This window comes from Apus apus, chromosome 1, assembly GCF_020740795.1.
Source record: "Apus apus isolate bApuApu2 chromosome 1, bApuApu2.pri.cur, whole genome shotgun sequence".
Classification (NCBI taxonomy): Eukaryota; Metazoa; Chordata; class Aves; order Apodiformes; family Apodidae; genus Apus; species Apus apus.
In genome coordinates, this window is record NC_067282.1 from 149,978,535 (window position 1) to 150,003,946 (window position 25,412).

The 25,412-nt window shown below is 43.6% G+C and overlaps 1 protein-coding gene across 1 annotated transcript in view; it reads right to left on the reverse strand.

Moving 5' to 3' along the window:
- SYN3 (synapsin III) overlaps positions 1 to 25,412 on the reverse strand; it is a 198,778-nt gene that overhangs the window by 21,768 nt on the left and 151,598 nt on the right. Inside the window, exons 8-9 of the mRNA XM_051624297.1 lie at positions 10,427 to 10,489; positions 679 to 821 (exon numbers count right to left, since the gene is read on the reverse strand). Coding sequence (XP_051480257.1) covers positions 679 to 821; positions 10,427 to 10,489 — 206 coding nt within the window. The remainder of the gene's footprint in view (positions 1 to 678; positions 822 to 10,426; positions 10,490 to 25,412) is intronic.

Consider the following 25,412-nt stretch of genomic DNA (forward strand, 5'->3'; position numbering starts at 1 on the left):
TTTCATGCTACCTCCCTCTCTACCCCACAGGGCAGGGAGGAGCTTTGGGGCACCCACAGAAATGTCTTCCCTTCTGTCCCTCCTTTGAAGCTCCTTGGCTTCAAGGAGCATACATACAAAATGCTTATGGAAAACCTGTATGCTGGCCAGACTGAGGCCATTTGTACTTAGTACTGTGTGCTCCTCATGTTCTTGTGTGATTGCCGTGCCATGATATCCAGCTGGGGAGATGATGGGATGTTGGTATGGGTTGGCCATTGCAGGACTCCATGAGTTGCAGTTGGCTCTGTTTTTTTATTGTTTCCCCCAGGTGGGAAGGTGGTGGGTTCAGTTCCCCCTATAGTATACTGGGAGCTGAAGGATTTTGCTGGGAAAGTTGAGCATTTCCACAACAGGAGGGAGAAGTGATAGGTGATGGCAGAGCACAGTTGTTATAGTGGGAAATAACTGGATCTCAGAAAAAGGTAGAGAAGGATTTACCTTCCAGAAACAATGAGCTGATTTTAACTGAAGGAGAAGATAATTGGTGGATGAAGGATCTGGGTTCAGAGGTGGGAGGAAAACAGCAGGGCTATTCTTCAAGGAAATTCCTACTGCTGCCCAGAGCAGACACTGACTGAATGACATCCACAGCACTGTCTCTCCCCCCATCTCACTCCATCATAGCCACACACTCACATGTAAGCCTTGTAGTTGCTGCCAATTTTCTGGATTCGGATGTCATACTTGGAGTCAATGAACGGCTCAGCGGTGGCGTAGGTTTTTGCCATGGCTACTATGCTGGCCATGTCCCGGAAGTCGTGCTGGTTCTCAACTTTGACCTTGATTGCCAAAATGCCATGAAAAAGTGACAAGAGTAAAAAAAAGAACAGCAAGACTTTGTGAGCAGAAGTCATCTTTATGCCTGAATAGCACAATATCAGTTAAAACCCACACAGACGGAGCTGAGGCAGAGCAGGAATTGTGTGATTTAAAGAGAGAAGTTCCCTACAACAACACAGCCCAGGGCGAATCAACCCCTTTCTCCTTCCTTGTGCACAAGACCTGGTAAACCTGGCACCAAGGAGACAGCTAGACCTTTGCCCAGATGGCTCTTGCTCATGATCTTGGCTTTTACAGTGTTTCAGAAAAAAAATTGATCTCTTAAGGGATATTACTGCATTCAAACATTGGAGCTGCTATTTCCCCATGTTGAGATGGATGAAAACAGGTGGGTTAGCGTCAGGGTCTAGGGTGGTCAGGAAATATAAACCAATGACAGGGAATCAACAAGAGAGCTGGTTGCCTGCCACCTCTAGGCTTCAGTTCCCTGGCATTTCACTTTACCCTCCTCCAGTTTGTTTGTTTGTTTGTTTGTCTTTTTGAGGAGCAGTATAGGTCTCCTGGCTAGAAGCAAGCTCTGAAGGAAAAGGATATTTCTGGGGAGCCTGTGATTCTTGGGGAGATTTATGTGAGTGTAATGCTATGGGTACGTGTGGTACAGCTGGTTGGGTGTTAAACTGGAGTTGCACTTGGAAGTGAGAGGGCAGTGGCCTGTAAGCTGGAGATTTTATGAGAAGCTGGCTTTTCATAGATTCATATTCAGTTATTAGAAATGCTCTGTATCTTATTAAAAAACAAAAAAAAGAAGAAGGACCAAAACAGTGGCACCTGTAATTATATGATTGCATCTCTGCAAAAGCTTATTGTTTTGAGAAAGTAAAACTAAACAAGCAGGTAGCATGAACATAGTGAACAACTCATTAATATTATCAACCTAGCCTTCAGTTTATTGGCAAAAACCTGCTTGCTGCATCAGAGGAACCTATGCAATTCTTGTTCCCTAGAGTAGGACAGATGCAGGAAGGGTGGGTTAATTGGTGGAAAAAAGACCAACATGGTGTGAAAAGAGTAAGCAAGTGAGTGACTTTCTTTACCTATTACCTACACTTTGTACTTTGCTAACACTTTGAGGCCACAGTTGGGGATTGTAAGCCTGCTTTGCTAAGTGTCTACATGCTCAGGACAATTGGTAGGTCTCTGCCCTAGAAGAGCTTCTCAGTTGCGTCAGCACGTGTGTGTCAAAGGAAGGTGATGCCAGACTACGTGGAGCCGGCTGAAGGAAACGCCTGCAGTGGTATTTGGTGTTTCTTTGCAAAGAACAAACAAGTGGCTTTACATATCTGCCTTTCAACCATGAGAGGGCAGGAGCCATCTTCACTAGAGAACAGAGGACAAGCTTGTTTCTAAACTGTCTTATTCTGTACAGACAGTTTTCTGTAAGCACCAGTTCTAACAGAAGCCAGAGATACAGCCCCATCCAGGTGCAGAAAAGCTCTTGAGAACTGGACAGGTTGTGGGGAAGGTAAAAATCCAACTAGTTTGATCTGTGACCATTTCTAGATACCTGAATAAGAAAAAAAAATTAGCCTGGTCTTTGCTTCTCCTTTTGCTGGACCCCAAATATCCCTAGTCCTCTTCCCTTTTCCTACAGTGAGGGTTGTACTCTTGCTATTCAGGAACTGCTGAGAAATGGAGCAGAAGAAGATGACAATCATCTTTGGGGTGGGAGGGTATTAAAAAAAAAAAGAAAGAAAGGAATTAACAAACACGAAGGGGAAATGTAAAGGCAACCATTGCACATCATCCAGGAAGAGCAGCCTTGATCTGAGCTGTGTTGCTCCCCTCTGTATCTGAGGGGGGTTGCGTGCAGCACCAGCTCCTCCTGACATGGCAGGGCAGGGTGAAGCAGTAGGAAAGCCCTGGAGGTGGCAGGGGAGAGGGATAGGGGAGCACCTCCCATGGGAGAGCCCCCAGCCTGACCATGGCTCACAAAACCCCAGGGGGGAGGATTTTACTGTATTGGGGCGGAGTATTTTTGTTGCACTGATAAGAGCAGCGCTGGGCCGAATGACATCAAGCCAGAGAGTCCCACCCGGATGAGATGATTGCAGGAGGGACTGCATGGGCAGGTGATGCAGGGTGTTACGACACTTTCTCCTGAACCCTTTTGGCAATGGGAAAAGACAGAAGCCATTATATAACGACCTACTTGCAACAAGGGCACTTGCGGGATCTGAAACAAAGTGCTGTGCTTGTGCCACAGATGTCTTTGGGCTCCGACTGAAACATTTACATTCCCAGCCCAGAAACCTTTGTCCCAGAGGCAGAGGAAGGGATGATGCTTCCCTCTCCAGATTGGAATTAGACTGAATTGTTATTGCTAGAAAGCAGCTGTGTGCTTGTCTTGTTCAATGGGATTTTTCCTCAAAAACACCGCATGCTATGGAAAGGAAGAGTCCATTTCTTCCTCCTCTCCATTTCCCTCTCCCCATGGGGTGAGAGGGAAAGCACTTGGTGTTTTCTCCAGTGGGACTGAGGATTTTTGGCCAGGTAAACAGTTGAAGAGGGGGAGGATGGGACTCAATGAGGACACAAAGTAAGAAATTAAAAGCAAAGATTAATCCCACAGTGCTACACCACTGCACAGCCCTCAGGAAATAGCTCTGCCATCTTGCCTGACCCGTGCCAGAGCCCTCCCTGTGGTCTTTTCAGAGAAAGCACCTCACAAAGGTCCCCTTTTAGGAGATCACAGCCTTATTTCCCACCAGGCATCAAAATAATCACCACCCCAAAGCTGAAATCTGAGCCACCATTTGTTAATTGTTAGAGCTGGCCAAATTTGACAAAATAACAGCCATGTCCTGGGTTAACACTGGTTTAGTCCAGGGTGCAGTTATTACTTCATAAACAGGAAGCACTCAAGTTACAGTCAAATTAGATTTATATTCCTGCCTTATCTACCAAGCCTGCCATTTTATTAGCTTTCTACTTTTAAATTTTGTATAATTCATTTCCTCCTGCTTTGTAACCCTTTTACATGTCAATAAAATATCCATTCTTCTAAGAGGAGAAAAAACCCTCGAGATAACTGAAGCCAGGGGGGATGTAGTGTGACGCCAGAGGCATTATTTAAGAAGGGACTATTAAAAATCATTCTAGAGCAAACAGTTACCAATTTATCTAATAAGTGATAAATCTGTTTTCTAAAATGGCAGGTTGGCCAATGCATGAAACTGAGAAAAGAAGCTGGAAAGAGATCAACAGGAAGCCATTTCTTTCTCTCTCTTTTTTTCTTTCTTTTTTTTCTTTTTTCTTTTTCCTTTTTTTTTTTTTTTTTTTTTTTGCACCCTTCTTAGGATAAATGCAATATCCCATTAGCTGCTTAGAGGAGAGCAAACAGTGAGTGCAAACACAGCCCCTGCCCTGGCAGTCTGTTTGCTTAGCTGTGCTGGCTGTTTGACCAGCAATAGACTCATTCTGGAGCCATCAGCTGCTGTTTGCTGTAGCGTTTTAGTGACCTGTTGCAAAGAGTTTGGGCCAATGTGTTGACAAATGCCTCTTCTGAGTAAGAAAGCTCCCCAGGAGAGTCCCTGCTTCTCTTCTGGCTCTCTTCTCTAACCCAGGCACTGGCTGTGCCCTAGCACGCTCCCTGTTGCTGCATTGGGGAAGGGAGTCTGGCTGGATCTCTGGGAATGTGCTCATACAGATGTGACCATCTCTTTGCCCTCTGGTGGCATCTCAGAAGCTGATACTACATGACCTGGTGCCTGTTCTCATCCTCATCCTACCCAAGAGGCACTGATCTTGCTGCCTTTGGCTGGAGAAGTGGTCTGAGGGACAGATCAGGAAGAAACACCTCTGTCTCGTCCCTGCTGTGGACCTTCTTTTCAAGCTTTCCTGCAAGATGAGATTTTGGAGAGTGTGTCCTGACATTGTTAAAAACCCACTCTGGTTATTTCCCAGACAGTCTGAGACACCCCTGAGCACAGGTTCCTTCAGTGAGGGGCCTAGGCAGAAATTTCTACTTCCACTATCTTTTGGTTCCCAAATCTACTGCCTCTTGTATATCCCAGATGTTCCTGGACACCAGGGTCCCAGGGCTACAGCCTTCCTCTTCCATCTTTAGCCTAAGAACTGCCAAGTATTGCCTCACAGTCCCCTTTTGCTTTCATTAGTTATGTGGCCACATAAAAAATAGTCAGGCAAAGTGGCATAATTATAGTTGTTTGCTAGGGATGCCTGAGCCATGCCTCTCTGACTGTCATCCAGAGTGAAATCTGCCTCACAGGTTAAACCCACACCACTTTGGAGATGGTTTGCAGAAGCAGTTTCTGTGTCCAAACTGGGGTTAGAAGCAGGTTCAGCTGAAAGGTGTCCAAGGCTTGGCAACATAGTGTTTAACTGGGTCTTGGTAGGCTTGTGAAAATGCCTGAGTGTTTTCCTCCAGAGGAACTGGCATGGCCACACAAAGCTTGTGATTTTTTTGACTGTCTTGACCTGTGCTTACCCTTTCTGTAGTAACATTGCCATTTTGAGACAGCAGGTCTTCAGGAATGGCTCTGCACAGAGGGTTTCCTGACCGTCTCTTTCCCTCTACCCCAAATTGCACTTCCTTCCTCTGAAAATACCTGATCCAAATGACACACATTCAGTTTAGGCCTAACTTTGACCCACCTCAAAGGAATAAAGACACACCAAAATCTGCATTTCCTTACTATCTTCACACTGAAGTTCTCCAGATGTTACACTGCCTTTAATGCATTAAACTTTGTAATGCCTACTACCTTTCTAATGAAGAGTTGCTCTCAGCCCCAGATCTTGGCAGTTTTGGTCCTTGGTGCCTTGGAACAGTCACAGTTTTCTGCATCCAGCAAAAGATTCCAGACTGATGTGCAAGAAATAGGGATGCTTTTGCTATTTTAAAGATGGGTGGTACCTCCTCGCTCGTGAATCAGCGGGAATGCAGTGATTGGGCTGCTCTGTTGTGAATGTTACATGTCAAGTTATTATTTGTCCTCTATAAAAGAAAATATTTGTTCCTTGACAAACCAAGGCAGCCCTTTCCCCTTCCTTTCCTCTTTAGCACACTGGATTTTCAAAGCTCTCACTTTTGGAAATTTCTATTTCCAGTCCCGAGAGAGACAAGGTGACGAGCTGTCCTTCCTGATAAAAAGCTTGCAGTATTTTTACTTTACAGAGTGGCTCTGTTTAGTTTGTGCTATATTTATACCAGGGACGAAAAAAAAAAAAAAAAGAGAAAGAAAGAAGTCTTTCCCATCCAGTAAGAGAGAAAATAACTCTGACCACATTATTATGAACAACAAGTTTTTATTCTACAATGTAATAAATTTATCTGAGCCAGGACTTGTACTGGGGAGGTGTTTTCATAATTATGGGGCAGAAGGGGACAGGAGGTGACTCTTAAACCAGCCTAATTAGAGAGGTCTAAAAATAAAGTAAGAGTCCATATATATATATATGTATTTATTACATGCGTATAAATATATCTATAAACCACATGAGCAGATACTGTTTCTCCTCTCTTAGCAGATCTGGCAGTTGTTTCCTTCTCATGATCTGATCAGGAAGAGGTGAAGAGGCTCTTTGAGTGAATTGGCAGTGCTGGGCTCTGTTCCTAGGGCACTTTTGGGTCATGTTAGCACATAAATGGCAGATATTAGCATGCTCAGAGCTTTATTATTTTCCATGGGCTCTGGCATTATGAGATCTGGAGTAAGGAAGAAGTGTTATTCCTTTGAGTGCTCACCCTATTCAACAGAGGCACCAAACCATGTCTGGGGTAGTTATCCTTAAACTGCACAGTGCTTAAAAATGCCTTGACCTTTAGGAACTGCTGGGTGAACAACAGTTCAGTTCTGTGCAGGGAAGGGCATCTCCTCTCAGTGTTCATCTATGGTTTCCCTGGAAGAGTCCTTAGGTACTGTTGACCCCATGAACCTGGGCAACTGAAATACAAAATGAGAAAGGTCCTTCTCTGATCACTCCATTGTAAAGCAACATCTGAACAGGACTTTTACAGATACTGAATTTGTGGTGATACTGTAATAGACCAGCAACACACAGAGCACTTGTTATGGTCTTCTAGTGCCAGAAAGATGTGGAGTGACTCCAAATTTTGGAAGGGGGATAATGATGGTCATGGGAGGGGCTGAGGGACATATGTCCTGTTTTTAGATTAGAAGATTGTCTGGGACCCCTTTGTCTCTCTGGGTGAAGGCTATTCCTTGTGTCTCTGATCAAGTCAACAGAGAGGCTGTTGTTTCTGGATTCCTCAATAGAAATTTGAAAAAATGCCGTTTATTGCAAATATGTTTTCTTCATCTCCACCTGTGCCTTACATGCACGCATCCCTTGGCAAGAGCATTTCTGTCACTGTGTACTGCCACCCCTTTTGGTCCTGACCTTGAATACTAACTTCCTCTTCCGAGCTAAAGTCAGTCAATAGAGCCTGTTTCTTACAAATCCTAACACAGTTATTTTTCATGTTAGGTTTGAGGATTTTCTGTGCAGCCCTCTGATTAAAAAATGGGGTGAGTAAGTTTTGTGAAAATGTGAAAGCAAAGGATATGTGAAAATGCAAGTCTGACTGTTACAATTAGGCTCTTTCTAGTTGTTATTGAAAAATAATAAACACTTGGCACTTCTTATAGTGCCATGAGCCTTATGAATGTGAATTAACGATAAGTATCAAGTATTCATTTTAATCCTTTTGGTCTGGTAACACAGAAAAAGTGAAGAAGAACTGTGAAAAGACACAAATCTCCCTGTAAGACTATGGGGGAGATCTCTGGGGAAGAGGCCTTTTCCGTGTCCAGAGTTTTTCTGGGTCCTGGCCACCACCTCAGTACAAATAAAGAATAACAGTGTCTGAACTTTCCATCTTTGCTCATTCTTCTAAGTCTTGGTGCCTCCCACTACATGTGATTTTATCATTAAGAAGAAGAAAAATGTAAGTACTTCCTTAACAATTTCTGCTGGTAATGAGATTGTAATCAGAATGCTCACATCCTTTGAAGTACCCATTATAGGCACAAGTACATGGCTCACTATCTTGGCATTGTTTGTTGCAGTAAGTACTATTTTTAATACTCACATGTGTACTTTGGCTAATAGGTTGGTTATTTTATCCTTTGTTTCTTCAGTCACTGCAAAACATGACCTGATGCAGGTGCTTTATTAACATTTATTTCCTTACACTCATCTAAACCAAAAGCAAACCTCTCACATTACGTTTATTTTACAACTAAAGACCTACTATTTCCTGCTATCATCTCTACTTTTGAAGACCAATGCAAATACATTATTTAGCTTTCTGTAATCTCCTTGTCATCACTGATTATTGCTTTTACATTATGATTGTTACAGCCCCCATTATGTCTCCTGGAAACTCTTCACTTCAAATTACTTAATTGGAGGTGTAATTTTTTTTACCTATGGGTGTTATTTTCTAGTTTGTCCATATAGCTCATCTGTATTTCTCCCGACATTTTCTGTGATTTCTTTCTGTCAGTCCCACATGGGCTTGAATCCTATTGTTTTAAAGTCAACATGAAACAAATTCCTGTTACTTGTCTTTTAAACAACCGACTTGTTCTTTATTTTCTCTCTGTGTTTTTTGGTTTTGTGTTTTTTGTTTTTTTGTTTTTTCCCCTTTATGCAGTGAAATGCAATGAGACTTCAAGAAGAGTAATTTACTCAGCCTCAACTTTCCTTCAGGCTGCTTGTGGCTGGAGAAGGGCCCAAGCTAAAACCATAAGGTCAACAACCCTTCCTTCCTGTAACTTCCCTATCTACTGAACAGAGCAGTGTTGAAACTCTGTGCCCAAATCCACATCCAGACTTTTCTAGTAGTCCATAATTTCATAGTGGACTAAAGTAAACTTGGCTCCAGACCAACTCTTTCTTCTTAGATGCTGGCTGTCATCCTATCTTCATCTGGAATGACTTCCTGCGTAACTCCCTTGTACCGTTGCGTACAATTGTGCCTGGAGTTTGAATAGAAACCCTCTTCCCCTGTAACTTGTGACAGCAAAAATTAACGTTATTAAAGAACAAAATGAGAAGGAAAGTGAGGGGTGGAAGAAGATCTGGTGTCTGGTGCAGAAAACAATAGCTAAACATGCTGCTGAGAGTTTTGTCTGGAGACACTATTAAGATTGGGGTACTGTTTTCTGATTCTACCCTCATTTCTGTAGCCAGTGAGGGTTCTTTGAGCACAAAAAAGACACATGAAGCCCTCTCTACATTGTAATGAAATTGCAGAGCAGTCAGAGAGATCCAGGATTGCAGGGTATCAAGGAACTTGAAGCCTTTCCTCAGGAAGAGGTTTCTCCCTCCTGGTTTGTCCTGGTTGGGTTTTGCTAATGAAATGCTTCCTAGGGACATGTTCAGTGGTTCACAAGAAACTCCAGGCTGTCTGCTGTACTGTATTTCAATGACAACTCTGCCTGTTTAACACAGGCAGCACAGATATTTTAACAAACATTTCCTCCTTATTTAAATGTTTGTTCTTTGATGCTGAAAGCCAACTCCACCGATGGCCCAAGGATCTGAGCCCACTTCTGCTCCCTCAGCTACCATCCATACAGGGGAACATTGCAACCAAAGCAAGAAAGATGATGAGAACTTCCATGTGCAATCCTGGAAGCCAGAAAGGACTTCTATTTCCAGAGGCAAAAAAGAGGCACCAGGCTTAGGTCTGGCATATCTATATGTAAGTTTCAGGCGTAGAGAGTGCGAGGCCGGGAGAAGGTCTGTTTGCTCTACGGAAGCAATGGGACAGGGGTATCACTTAAAAAGGTCAGCTACTGCTCATTTGGGTTCAGAGATGATACATTGGAATTTCCTACTTCTGAACAAATCAAGATTAAGACAGATAGGGCTTGCTTCTTTAAAAGTTATATGCAAGGAAGAGGAGGCTAAAGTGCAGCAGGAATGGGCTGGCGATGCCTCACTGAAAGGGGAACCCAGTCACCCCAAGAAACAGTGGCTGCTAATTCACTGGGGGAATAAAGATCCCAGAGAGCCTGGGAAAAACAAACAGGTCCTTCTAGGGAGTGAACTGTTTTTCAGGATTCCTTGGCAGGCAACCAGCCACTCTGCTTTGTAAGGTCTTGTTCTTCCTTGCAAGGAGGAAAAAAAATAACTGAAGGGCTCCTGTTTTATTGAATAAGGTCATCATAATGCACTCAAAAAGACCAGTGCCACTGCTCCTCATTGTGAGAGCTATGGAGTGTAGCTGCACGCTACAGGTGCTTGAATAAACAGCATTACCACTTTCAGGAGATGAGAAAATATATAAAAGACAAGCCTAATGACTTCAGCCCAGCCAGCTTTTTCCCCACTCTTCACAACCCCCCTTCCCGCATCCCAGACAGCCTCCAAACCAATGCCACTGCCTGTCTCCAAGTGCGTGACAGCGGAAAAAGGCCTTTTCTCTCACAGGAACAGCCAGTGCAACCCAGATAGGCTGTGGGGAGGTTTAACCCCTTCACTGGCTGGTCATGCACTGTGTATGACCACAGGAATGCTGTGCCCCAAATATATCTGTTTCCTGAGCTATGCATATTGTTCGTTTACTTACCTTACCCATTCCAGCATGAGCATGTCCCAGCTTGACCACTACAGGGAAATTCGGAGTTGTGAGCTGAAAGACAAAAGAAGGAGCTCCTCGTTAGTACTTCTTTACAGCTATTGTATTTCAAATAGTTTACTTTTATTTAGTAGCTTTTGTCTCCTTCCTGGATGCTGATGGTAGGGCAAAAAGGTCAAATAAAGATTGTCCGGGTGGTAGGACAATAAGCAAGTAGCTTTTTACTGGGACCCATATGATCAGAAATGCAGGTCAGGCAGAACTTCTCAGATATGACCCACTTTTGCTGCCTGATAGCAGTTACCTCTAAAACCTCATTTTTTCCCCATTTCTTTTCCCACCCTGGATGTACGGATGTGCATACATTCATGTGCATGTAAAAAAAGCTGCACCTGCAAGCTTGACTAGGTGAACACTTTCAGATGTTGAAAATATCTGAGTTGTGAGAAAGATGAAGGTTGGTTGGTTTTTTCCAAGCAGACTGTTTTGGCCTTTAAAGTGCATGCTAGCAGTTTCTCAGCTGCTCCCATTCCTCTCCTGTCAGCAGTGGCGGGGGCAAGGAGAGAGGGAGCAGGGGCCAACCCTGTTGCAAAGTCCATCTATTCATAAAGGCTCTTCCTTTCTTCTCTATCTTCAGGGTCGGGTGCAAAAAACAAAAGAGAACAAAGAAGGGTTGGGATCAGCAACAAAAATAGAAAAAATTATGTCATGTCTTCTCTCTGGCTTGTATGGTGTTTACATTGGGCAGGGTCCTGCCATCCAAGCCATGCAAGTACATCTTAGTGCACATGTGGGATTTTACTTGGAGAACTGTAAGTATTCTCTCTGCCTTCTATTACTCAGTTTCATGCTCATGTGAGAATCCACTGAGTGACTGGCTCAGAGCTGGCTGTCTGGACTGGTAGGAAGTGCCAGAAGTAACCGGGATATATATACCACACATCCCCTGCGTGCCAGTTGGTCCATTTCTACACCTGTGATTGACATCCCTGTGATCTTAATCTTGCCCTATGCTCCTGATTTTTGTGATCTAAATGCTATCTCTTCAGTACATAGCTTGTTATTTTTTATTGCATATTTAGTTTTCTTCAATGGGAATTATTTTAAAAGACACTTTTGCCTTTACCTAAATGCCTGAGGCGATGAGCTCTATTCATTAAGCAGTTAACCTGGAGATCTGGCAGTGGGAAGGAGTTGAATTTTGATAGATAAATAACTCTCTTATTTATTTAAGAATAGATAAACAAATTGTTCTTGTGCTAATTACCAATTGTCTGTATGGACTGGTGAGTGCTACGCCCTAAGGATATAAATGGTGCTGCAGTCTCCGTCTGCAGCAGCTCGCTATAAATAACAAAATTAGAATGAACAGTTGTATGTTTTGCTGTTCAGCTGCTTATATAAAGAAATGTCACAGGAGAGGGGAACAGTGAGTGCCTCATGTTCTCAAACAACCTGTGACTCTTGTCAGGACCTTCTTCAGATAGAAAGCTGAAGGATCCTCTTCGGACCACAGAAGGCAGCACAGCTGCAATAACTCACCGTCCTGGCACAGGCAGGGCCCAGCACACACTGTTTCAAAAGGAGAAACAGGACTTTGATGGGTGGCCGTCCTGAAGCCCCACAGTTAGGGGGCACATGAGTTTGTGCTCTATTTTTCCTTCACCTCCCTAATTCATTGTAGGAGCCAGAAATGTAATTCGCTGCTGGCGTAAATGAATCAAATGGAGGACTGCACCTGAGACTGCTGAAGAGAGGGCTATGGATGGATCCCACCAGGCCTTTAATGCTGGAAGATGAAGTTAGGGCACCCACCTGGTCAGGCTGTGGGACACCTGGCTCACTTCCCAGCTCTGCCATCCTTGCCCCACGCCCACAGTTTGTGCCGAAGCGCTTGCAGCCCCCAGCCTCCGTTCCCTGTTTGTGTGCAGAGGCAGCAGCTGTTCTCAGTGCACAGGAAGAGCCAGCTGCTTGCTGCGAGCTATCCTGACACCCTGGCAAGGAGGCCAGAAAAGTGTGTGGGATAGATAATGTTCCATCACCAGCTGGAAGCAGCCATAGGCAGGAAGCGATGTTTCTGCTGCCCTGTTTGTGTGCCCTACCTGCGGGTTTTGCCAAGGGAGCCTGGCGCAAATGTGGGGCCAGGGAGTGGGAAGCAGCTGTTTTCCTGCGTACATGCAAAGAAAGTTTGGGATCCAACAAACAACCCAAATTTACTGCTAGCCTGAAAGAAATCACCAGCGATGACAATGCTCTGCTCAGACTTCTCCCTTTCTCTTTGCTTCTTGGAAACATGAGCTCAGCTTCTCGGTAAGGCTTGGCCTCATCCTGGTAGGGGTGACCAGCTGGTGCCAGAGCACACTGGAGTCACAAGCTGCTTGACCTGGCCACAGCATGGAGGGCTTGGGGTGAAACGTAGGTCCAGACTCTAAATGTGGGGTAGACTCTTCGGGAAAGCTGCAGCTCCAGGGAAAAACTGGCACACAGACAGTTTACCAGGAACCTGTTTCTGCCACGGAAACCCCACAACATTTCCATGTACATGAACCCGTCTGTTGGAGGAACCAACACAAGGGAGTGGCACACACAGATGCATTTTATGACGGGTTTACCTAGTGACAGTGGAATGCCCTTAGTCTGTGCTGAAGTTAAATGGAATTGAAAGTTCTCAATAGTCCACAAGACTAAAGCAACCAGAGCCCACAACCATTTGATAATGGAGTAAGGAAGCCCCTGCTGAAGTGGTGGAAGTGGACTGAACCCCACTTTATTAAATGGGGATACTTCCAGCTTCCACCAGAGTCTTGTTGGGACTCAAGTCCCATTTTTGTTACTAGTAAGGGGGCCAATCACCATACTGGAAAGCACCCACCTAGATAGGGAAGCTGAAGGAATGGAGATTGTACTATACACACAACCATGAGGCAATTCACATACGTTGGTGCTGAGAAGTTCTAGGGGTGGCCACAGCTGCCACAAGGACAGACCCAAGACGAGTGTTTACACATACTTAGCCACAGATTTCCTGGGAAAGAAGATGCTTATAATCAAAGGATAGCACCAGGGTTTAATAATAAAAGCATGTTTTTACTAAAATAATGTAAAGAAATATGTCTGTGTCTTTCTATGTGTTTGTTTATGTGCTGTAAGGGCTCTTTTTTCTTGGAAAAATAGGGGAAAAGACTTTGATGCCTTTAAAATGTGCATGAACTGTTGACAGGGCTGGTATAGATGACGTCTGTGGGTTTTGGGATGGGACTGTAGCACTGCAGCTAGTTCAGTGATCAGACGCAGGGTTCATATGCAAACTCATCCCTTTGAATTAAAATCCTATTAATGTATTCCCAGATGTGGTTCCACAAAAGCCTTGAGATGACAAGGTTTACATATGTGTCTCGAACTTGTGTATGAAGATGCCTGTTTAGAGTCAAGCAGGAGTTTGAATCTCGAACTAGAAACTCAGCAAAACCATCTTTGGTAGGAGCAAAGGGAGAGTAATGAAGTTATTTCCAACTTACAACACTGGTGGCCCAAAGTATATAATTTCAGCCCCTGATTTTAAGGGCTCTGCTTTGTGTGTAGTGTCACTGCAAAGATCACTTTGCAGTTAATCAGTATTTTGGCACTGGTGTGTAAAAGTGAGTTCTGGTATGCATACATTAGCTTCTGTTTGAAAACACATGGCTGTAAACTATGACACTTTCCCTTCTGCTCCTCCTTTCCAACAAATAATGAGGTTTTCCGTACTTCTTGTAAATAGATGAATATTTTCTGTATTTATTTCTGGTGGAGCAGTAGAACAGAGTTGGATATAAATTGATCTGCAAGGAGGAATCTTAGATGAAACATGTCTAATACATAACCTATCTATTACATAAATACAATGCTTTTGTTTCAGCTCAAGAAGGATGCTGGTCTTAGATCTGTGATTTTGTGTAGTGTCCCTTAGTACATACACAATGGGCAATGTATTTTTTTGTTTGTTTATTTCTGCCATGTTTAGTTTTGTGCATTACTTCTCTTCATCCAGCTTATCTCATACGATGCCCTTGCAATTTCCAGTGTTATTCTTTCTTCTGCAGACTTTTCCGGTGAATCCTCAAGTCAGTAGTCCAGGGTGTAATGGCATCACAGATGCAATTTCTTCATCACAGATGATATTAGAAAGGATTTGGGGAAATGTGAGATGGAGACATTAAAACTTTGGTCTCTTGGCATCAGTATTGTATTACCATAGTGTTTATGGAATGCCATAGCACAAGGTTCTGTATTTTTTGCTTCACCCTCCCCCCAGAAGTAGTACTGGGAATTTTTTAAGCTTTTATGCTCTGAAACTGACTTTTCTGTTTATTTAGCTGCCTTTACTTGTATGATGACAAAGTCTGCTCTGGATGGGTACCTAATGGATTATGGGAACGTTGTTCATGCACTTGAGAGCTAAATGTTGAAAGTAATGTGTGTGGCACTTCCCTGGTGTCAATTAAGTTGGAGGAGCGGTGAGTATATATAATTTCCTGTAAAAGCAAGAAAGCTGATTCAAACCTACAGGAAAATAATGATGTAATGTCACTATGTCATTGTGTTTATGGAACGGTCTTACTGAAAATCTGAGCTGTAGATCCCCACTGGTTGGATGCCAGCCTTGCTAGGCACGGCAAAGTCAGGGCTGTATAATGAGATACGGAGGAGAAGCAGTAGTGCTCCCTGTATTCACTTACTCACTCACACGTTGATGCAATCACCAGTTACATGTGGAATGACTCAGTGGATTAATACTGTGGCTGCATGGAAGTCTGCAGTGGCCAATGACTATGACAGACAAGTCTTTCCCATCTATCAGTTGCCAGATCAGAATCACAGAATCACAGAATTTTGAGGGTTGGAGGGGACCTCAAAGACCATTGAGTTCCAACTCCCCTGCATGGGCAGAGACACCTTCCACTAGAAATAGTGTAAGAATTGTAAGACACAACAGTGGGAGAACGTGGTGAACAATAAGAGTTGTCAGCATTAATATCTGTGCTCTATTAAAAACATGTTATATGGATTCCTTTAAAATACACATGGCTGTACTCATTACTGTATTATAATTATAGCACAATGAAGAAAAATTAATTAGATGGGGAATGAGGGCCTATGCTTTCAAGCCAGCTGAAGTAAATCCTGAGCAGGAACAGGTATCCTATGGGGTATCTGGAGGAAGGAGGACATAGGTGCTACAATGAGAAAAGAGACAGGAGTTCAATAATGGCTGTATCAAGACAGCATTGTACAAAGTAGGATATGAGCAGCATGGTGACTGGCAGATGGGGTGGCAGCTGGAGTACAACAGTACACCTTCTAGCAAGAGTGGAAACAACACATGCTTTTAGGATGGATTCAGTTTTGCAGCTCTTTACTGAGTTGGGGTGATGTGCTATGGACATGGTGGATGATTCAGATTGCGGTAGTTTGGGTAGTCTGTAAGGGGGGTTTATAAAATCAAATGGGAATAAATTAACACACTTAATGCAAAGCACTTTGAGGCCAGAGGCTGAAGTTTTAGCAAGCAAGTGCAAGGTTTTGGAGGTGGCATAAAGAACAGACAAGAATGAGGCTTCTGATTACAAGGTTTTCAGTGAGAAAAAACGTTCAGCAATTTGAAGGGGACCTCACTGTTGCAGGCCTGGATATCTGCAAGAGCAACGGGAGGACCGGGAATGAGTGCAAAGCAAAGGGTTAGATTTAAGATGGTTTAGATGGATGGACATTTCATTCCATTTAGCACTGGAGCTGAGACCTCCAGCATCAGATAGGAATGAACATGGTTAGTAACTAGATGGAGATATAACATACATTAATTTGTGTTACTAAGTGAAGCCAGCACTGCCTTAGGGTGCAATGATCCTTCAGGGCGGTAAAAAATATTATCCTTTGATTCTATCGTTAATTTTAAAAAGCACAACACAAAAAAAAAGAAAAAAAAAGAAAAAAAAAAGAAAAAAAAAAGAAGAAAACCCAACACCAACATGACTTAATCCCCACATCCTTGAGTAAACAAACCACAAACCAGTGTTTCAGAGCTCCTAACACTTGGTGTGGTTAGAACTGGTTACGGAAGCAAGTGGAAAGGGTTAAGCACAAAACTGAACTTTTTGTCATTAATTCCACCTCTAATGTTACTTTACTTCTCCTTTATTTGAGACAGGATGCTTTTGAGTTCCCAGCGGTCCCCCTCAGCATTTGGAGGATAAGAGTGTGAGCATCTGATATTTTTCTCATTCCCTTGGAGCTTCAGTGTGAGAATTATATGGATATATCCAGACTAGCAGATGCTCAGCAAAAAAATAACATAGTATGTGTGTGTATGTGCACATGTGTGTGCTTGCTCTCTCACACATTTCTAGCAGTCCTGGTCAATAAATCCCTATCACCACATCTTAAAATACAGGCAAATTTTTGAAAGGTTGTTATAAGTAAATAGAAAAGTTTAATTTCTTAATGTCTGGTTTTTGCTTTTCCAATATTATGCAGTGTTACCTTTAGGAAACCTCTTGTCTTCCCTTGCTTGCTAGGAGTCAATATATTCCTACAACTCCTGATGTTAAAAAAGTGTTTATTTTTTGCAGGGTGCAGTGGAAGAGAATAAGAAACTCTTGAGTTTCCTCTCTTCCCCTGGCTTGAATTAGGTACACTTTACTATGTTTTTCTCTAATTAGAAAATTCTATTCCCCACATTAACATATTGCAGAGGGAGAAATGGTCAACCCCAGTTGTTGACAGGGTGGTGAACTCTCTAGAAATTTTCTTCTGATGGGTTACCTTTGGAAAACTCTAGTGCCTAAGCTGTGATAGAAGAAATGGAAAAACATGGTTTCTGGGGTTATGCTGGAGTCTTCAAAGCTGTTTCTCTTCCAAGAACCCCTAAGGTTCACAGGATGTTGGCTGACAGAGCTCTCTCTTCACTTGGAAGACCTGTCTGTCCCTTTTTTGGGCAATCTGCATTCTCACTGATTTCAAAATGAGCAGCATGGGCCTTCTTTGGAGAGAACAAAACTTCCCTGAACTTCACAGTGTAAAACAATCTTCAACAACAGGCACTGAAGGAGTAATTAGGTCTCACTGAAGCCAACCGTACTCCTGTTACTGCTGCTCTCTAACCTCGCCATGCAGTCTGCTGCAGGTGCATTCCTGTCTCCAAAGGGCAAAGTGAATATGGTTCTTAAACCAGCTTGTACACAAACTGAAGCCTGACTGAAAAGCTCAGGAGAATCACACATAACTCCAAGGGCTTGGGTGTGATTTCACAACTTTCTGCAGCACATTTGAGAGTGGTGCAATCGTGTCAGTGTAAAATGAGAAGCAAACTCTGGGTTTATTAGTACATTCATTGAGAAATATTCTGCCTGACAGAGAAATGGCTCTGATGTTTTAATGTGAGCCTGATGCTGTTTTAAGTGTGCTAATGACCCTGTGCAGCCTTGGCTGATATTGCTATGTCAGATGCTGACAGGAGGAGAGCCACAAGCAATGAGCCATGGATGCTGCCTGGTACAGGGAATGGGATACCATGGTCCACTAAAACATCTGAAATACCCTCTGGGCTCCTGAAAGCTGTTGGACAATGGATCATTGCCTCCTTCCTTCTTCCTATTCTTTTGCACTCAGAGCTATGGAAATAGCAGCACAGAGAACCAGTCACAGATGGATTTTTTTAAAGACCCCTGGTTTTCCTGGTTTATTTTTATACTTCTTTAAAAGCACAGCTAGTAATCTTGATTAGAGCATAAGGGAGTTTGGACATAAAGAACAATGAGGAACATGGGAACTGTCACCCTGCAGATGGCTTCTCAGGCTATGTCTACACTAGTATATAGAGGACCAACACAGCAATGATGACCACCCTGAGTTGCCAATACTGTTAAATTGTTAGATGGATCACTGGCATATTCTTGCTCAAGTCGAACAGCCTTCTCCCAAAAAATTCCCAAGCAAAACATGGAAACCAGCATAAGTCTGCAACCATACCCCATAGGATACTCTGGAGGCAAAGAGACTTTGGTAGCACAGCTGGGTTGGACCACGTCTGAGTTGCCAGAGAATGGGCTGTATGGTTTACTGCTGCTAATGCAGCCTCAGTCTGTCTCACAGGGTTGAACAGGAGAGTAGTTTTTATCTGACATTATGCCCTATCTTTCTATGCTCTCACATCAGTGTTTTATTTTGCTAGCACAGACAAAAGGTCTACCACATGCAGCTGTACGTCATACCATTCCCGTACAATCATTTCCACTAACTACCTTTTTCAGACCAAATTCATAGTGGATACATTTTTGCCCTTTAGCCACAGATATTTACACCATATTTCTTTTGTCCACTGACCTGGAAAGTCAGGTATTACCTCACGTTAGAAATGTTTATGTTATAAGCCCATTTTGTCCTATTTTACAGCCAGATCTTATTTTCAACATGTTGAGCCCTTAGGCTCATGCAGGAATTCAAATACTTCACTAATGTGGCCTGGCAGAGAGATACACATCCCTTGCTTCTTGTGCTCTGGAACACAAATGTGGGGAGTGTAATCTCTGAAGTCCTGTTCCTTTCACCTACTTCCTCCATGGGCTGCACATGGAGTTGAACACTGGCAGCAGCTCTTCTGAACCCTGTGGCATCTTTTGTAGGCACCTAGAGCAGGTGGGGGCCAAGTAGGAGGCTTGTTCTTCCTACATCCTCTTTCTTGTGCTTCACAGTTTCGAGTTTCTTCCTCCAGATAAAGATCTATGTTTATCCAGACTCATTTTTGCCTGATGGCAGAGACACTGAGGACATGAAAGGCAACCATTGTATCCTATGATTGAATTAGCTCTGTGTCTCTTGAGATTTCTTAGGAACTTACAAATTACATGTTTTTGGTAGGAGCCAAAAACTGTAGGAAGGGCTCTATTTCAGCATCTCTCCAAATTCAGCAGTTGCTTGGGGAAGAAAGTGAGGTCCCAAAGTGCGAACTTCATCTTTCCAAAGCCGCAAGTGTCATGTTTAAATGATTCTGTGAATGGACACTAATGTATTTATTTATTTTTTTATTAAATCCAAAAGGGAAATGAAATCTTTCAAACTATAAAAGGGGAGCTTTTCTGACATGCATTTTATTTCTCCGTGTTTCATTCCTGAGGCTTTTTGTAATTTTGACGTTGGGTTAGGGAAATAATCTGAAAACTTGAAACCCCTCACGAGCTGTGAAAACCTTTTCTTACCTATGATTTAAGGGCATAAACCCACAATGGCACCACATGGATATTTGTCTCCCTCTTGTGGCTTCTTCCATGAGATAAGATAGGATCCTCCACCTGTTTGCTAAAGGCATTAAGGCTTCCAGTGAAGTGGAAGAAATTTATTTCATGGGTGTCCTGTGAGATTACCCTATATGCAAACCTTGTCTGCGACCTCAGTGCTGAGGGACAACCTTCTTTGCCATGAGGAGTCAAAACCAGTAGGGGAGTCAAGTAGATTCCACATGGGACTTAGGCAGAGTTATTTTCAGCTGGGCCTGGCTTCTATTTACACCTTTCCCAGCTGTAACGAGAAAGGGGCTCTTGAAGTGAATGCATTCAGAGGAAGACAGAAGAAACCACTGTGTGGATCAGCCTTTTTCATCTTGCAACCACCGCCCTGGTCAGAGGCATTTTTCCCCTGCTGAGCACACACATTGATGTACCGCAGGCTGCAGTGGCCGGGGATGGCAAGCAGCAGGAAGCAGAGAAATTCCTTTTGGACTAACACATAGACCCTCTTCTTTAGCTTGGGCAAGCCTGGAACAGCAAAGGATGCTGTGGTCTCTGTGAGCCCACTTCTTCTGTTTTGTCTAGAGAGAAAGGGTTCGCCCTTTAGTGGAAAAAGAGGTGGAGACCTGAGCTGATTTCATCTGTGAGGCAATAACTCCACTTCTCTGGGATAAATGAGACAAATGTGAGTGAGCTGGTCCACACCCAGTAAAGGAAGGTATTTGTGTATTTCCCAGGCACATTACTGAGTCTGTCATGGGATCCAGGTAGGATTTTAGAATGTGGGCAGAAACCCACATGGAGGTAAATGGGCATGTGCCTAGAAGAAGGGCATTTGGCTCACCAGGGTAGCTCATGCCTGGCACTCTGGCAGTGCCAGGCACTGGGAGTGAGGCAAGAGGAGCAGAGGCATAACTTGCCTACACTACCTGTAGTCACTGAATGTGCTGTTCTTCCGTTATTACATGAGCACTGTGTTTGCTCACAGGTGAAGTCTGAAACGAGTCCAGAAAGACAGGTACTTGTTTCCTTAGTGCAATTCTATACCTTTTTTTTTTTTTTCTTTTTCCCCATCGGACTTCATGCCATCAAATTACTTTCCAAAACTAGTTGCTGGAGTCTTCTAGAGTGGTCCTGGCTTTATTCCTTATGGAGGTAGTGCCAGCACCTAAGAAACTGCAGCAGCTGAACTTCTCTGCTGACCTATGCTGCATAAACAGTTGCTATCAAAATATGTAGATCAAACTTCAGGGGAGCAGGAGCTCCTTTTAAACAACAACAAACAGAATCAGTGTGCTGACAAAAAAACCCCTGTTTGCTCATTCAAAGAAGGTAAATCATATCTCAAGCTGCTTTGGGACTACTGAAAACCTGTAAGATAAAACTTAGTTTCAAGTGGGATAAGCCAACTGGGCTTTCCACTTGTTCTTGGTTTTGTTTCTTAAATTCTGAAATCACAGAGAATTTTGTATACACTTACCCTTGTGGCCTTCTCAACTGATGGTTTTAACTCATCAGTTGTGGGTGGGACAATGAAGAAAATGTTCAAAGCTTCCCATGCAGAGGTGGCCCAGCTAATTCCCACTCAGAGAGTAGCAGGTGTCCAAGCTGTGTGTCTGTGCACTTTTGGACTTCAGTAGCAAGACTCTTTGGGACTGGACCTTGAGGACAGACTACTATTTCATATGCATTTTGTAGACAGTCCTAATTAGGTAAATGAGTTTGTCTGCATCATAAATGTAAAGCAGTGCACGCTGGATTTGTCTCTAATTGTAGCATTGCTGTGGTGATGGGTTGCAGACTTTTTTTTTTTTTTTTTTTAAACTTTCTCATTAGTACTTCGCTTTAGGCATTTGTGAGAAACCACAGCCTCCAAAAGCTCCCACTCCTGTCCTCTTAATTTTGACTCACAAGGTTTTAATGGATGAACAGAAAGCCTTTGGTTCTCATACCATTCAGCAAACCTCCGGCTGGCACTGGCATTGTTTGGGAACCCTTGTGGGGATGAAAGCAAACTCTGTACAGATGTGGCCTCTTCTGAGACTGCTCTTTGAGGCCTGCTGATTCTCAGAACAAAAAGCACGTGAGGAGGGTGACTGGCAGGGGATTTTCATGGAGCTCTCTAAGTGAAGTTATTTTAAACTGATCCTGCACCACACAGGCCTAGCAATAGTCCTTGACAAGAGGGGTTCCCGAAAGCACGAATGCTGCTGTGACCCTTTGTACGTGGTGGATTTTCCATAAACGCAGTGGGACCAGAGTTGGTATGTCCACTCCACACAGTGGGACATTGCATGGAGATTCTCTGGAAGGATATAGGCTCATGAAGCACAACACGATGCAGGCTAACCAGTTTGGAGCTGGGAAATGTAGAGCTATTATGAATGTGTCAAAAAAGCCATAAGTAGATGGCTTGTGCAGGAACAGCCCAGGTGTTTCTGTTCCCAGACCTTTCTAGGGAGGGAGAAGGGGGTTAGCGTACATGGATCTGGCTGCTGTGTATTTTTGGACCTTGGTCTCCACCTGTGAGAAGTTAATGGGGTGAAGCCATCTGGTTGGATATCTCTGTGCCTGCTGTGAAGACATGCTTTCAGAGCACTTACAACAAATCCTCTCCTTTCTTCCTAAACCCTCACGTAGGGAGTTTACGAGGCATGATATGCAAACCCTGCCCCATGAAAGGATTAACCAGCTCTCAGAAACCAAGAGTGGTAAATGGAGTCCCTCCTGAAACAAATCCCACTGAGTATGACTGCTGATTAAACTGAGGCTTTGGGTAGTAAAACTGTAACCAAGGCAGGAAATTTGATTACATCCATCAATCCAGCCGTCTGACTTCATGTGGCTAATGCTATCCTGAGCTCATCACTATGGCAGCATGACATCTCACATGTAAAGACTGAAGCCCTGGCCACACTGAAGGCAGTGGGAGGAAGGCTTATTCATTTTGAGGAGGTTAGGGTTTCTTTTGCAACGCCTGGTAAAGAATGTTTATCTCCAGTCCCTCTCCCACCCTGAGGTATTTTCACTGTTTTATTGCTTGATGATGCAACTTTTAAGCAATCCTGTGAGGAAGGCTTGTCGTGCCCAAAGTTGAAGCTGACTGAGAGTAGGAGGGGAGCTGAGAGGCTGTGGTTGGTCACCCAGCTTATGACACAAAGTCCCATGTGGACATGAACCAAAGCTGCCTTGTGGCATCCCTGTGGCAGGGAGAAGCAAACTCTTCTGGGGACTTGCAGCAGTGCTGGGAAAGCTCAGAGAGAGAGGAAGCAGCTGACCCCTTCTTCCCTCTTATCTTTCCCACACATCCACGAGGTCTCAGATAAGGCCATTAAGGAAAGTGTGGGACTCTTCCCTCTAGGGTGGCACACCTCTGTACTACACTAGTGCTGGCCTGGGACCACGGGCCTTGTTTGCTCCGAAGTTTCCGGGTTGCCAAGGTAACACTAGGAGACACAAATAATTTCTATATGTGATTTCATTCTTTTATGCCAAAAGCTAATTGCTTCCTTGTACCACAATATGTTCCAGCTGTTGGCCTTTATCTGTTTCTGGGTTTCTTCTGTCACTCTGGTGCATGGGTAATTTAGAAATGGTTCCCACATTTCCTCTTTTACTTCAAAAGGAACAAGAAAACAAAAACACTCACAGGCAAAATTGGCCTGGTCTTAACTGTATTTCTTCATGTGAGAGGCGCCAAGATCAAATTCCTTAGAATATTACCTATCAAAAGGATTACTTAGCATTTGTTGATGCAGAACAGAGCTTCTTCCTTGGTGACGCTGTACACATAGGAGCCCAGATAGAACTGGGTCAAGCTAAGATGTGCAGTATGTGAAACACTCAGCTTTAAACTTTAATATGGTGAGACTGCTTATCCAAGCTTATCAAGACTTTTCTGGGTTGGAAATGATGAAGAATGAGGACCCTTTAATTTGTTTGTAAAATTTGATGTGATCCTTATGTGTCTCCACTGATAGATGACAATAATTATACTGAATTCAGTTCCTCAGATCCACAGGGCTGTTTCAAGAGCTGGTTAGGTGGTACACAGAACTAGATAGACAGCCAGAGATCAGATTTCCAGAGCAGCAAGCAATCCAGGTGAGAGGTGGATTAAACAGGTCCTCCTTGTCCAAGCACAGCCTCAAAAAACATTTCTCAACACCCAAGAGCAAGATTACAATTAGTGTGTTTCGAGACAGAAAGTAGCATGTAAGTTTTAATTATTTACAACATTATTTATTTGTCATGGCAAAAATGCTATAAAGGGAAGAGAAGAGGTATAAGGAGTTGCCTGGAGAGGTGGGTGAACTTGGCAGCGAGATTCAAAGGTGACCTTTTCAAGAGCTTGTATTAGTCACTGGCTAAGCTAGCATCTGACTTGTAACTTCAACAGAACACAAGCTGCTGAAATTACAGAAAGAGTGATGGTGAATTTTTCAGTGAACTGGAAGGAAGACATTAAACCAGAAATGGCTGGATGAGATAGGTGTGAATTGCAAGTCAGCTGGCTAAATAGGGTGAAGCAGAGGTTATTTGCTTTAATTCAGTGTGTTACAGGAGGCAGCTGCCCATGGACACCCTGATTCCTGGTTCCTACTCCTCTCCTTCACTTACAGCTGATTGGTGGGAAACAGAGATGTGAAGAATTAAATACCCAGGTGCAAACTGAACCAGCTATGAACTTTAGTGACCTCTGTTTCAGGCTCATTAGTCTGATCGTCTTGGGAGTGTCAGCTGGTGGCTAGAACTCTTCTCCCAAGGGATATCCAGGAAGAGAGCTCTATTGCATGACCACGTTCTGCATCATGTATCTCCCAATGCTGTTGGGCAAATGTGCCCAGCAACAAGCAGGGCAGATTTAAACTGTGCATGCAATTTTTATAATGAATGGAGTTTATACTGACTCCAAATGACACTGAGAAAGCTTAATGCTACTGCTACCCACACCAGTTCCTCTATGTGAGCATGATCAGACAAGCCACCAGGCAACAGCTACTTTTTGGGTCGTGCTTGGGACATGGGCCTTGCTGCCAGGTTGGCTGTGGGAAATGTGTCATTTAGTGAAAGTCCATTTGGAACATGGGACAAAAAACTGGCATGTGTGTTGACAGCAGGTGCAAGGCTGGGTCACTTCCTCTTCTGTGACAAGAGAGCCCAAGCCCAGCTGGCCAGGCAGTCTCAAGAGATTGGCACTTTGAGCTCACATAGTGAATCTCATGTCAGATGTGTTTCAGTTCCGTTTGCAAAGGATGAGGGAATGTGTGTCAAGTGAACTAAAGAGTTTTAGACTGATAGAAGTGTGTCTATATTGGGACCTTGCTCAGATGGAAAAATGGTAGGGCTGACCTGGCCTTCACACTGCTCTGGGGCAGACACAGGCAACAGGAAGGGAGGAAACCCCACAGATACTGACTGTGGTCTTATTATAATAGAGGGGCTTCTCCTGACCATAGATGACATTGAAAAGCAGTCTGAGTGCTGTCAGGTAGCAAAGTAACAGCATAATCCCATCATAATCCCAACATACTCCTGCTCACCCTCTTCACTGAAAATACAGCCTGAGTTCCCAGATAATAATAATAAATAAGGGCTTAGGTTGAGTAAAGCTCATAGGTTTCAGAAAATGGTTTGGCTAAAGTCAGCACTGACTGAAAACTGAGGGCACCGGCTCTGGTGACTGCTGCTACTCCGGGGCTGCCAGCTTAGAGCCA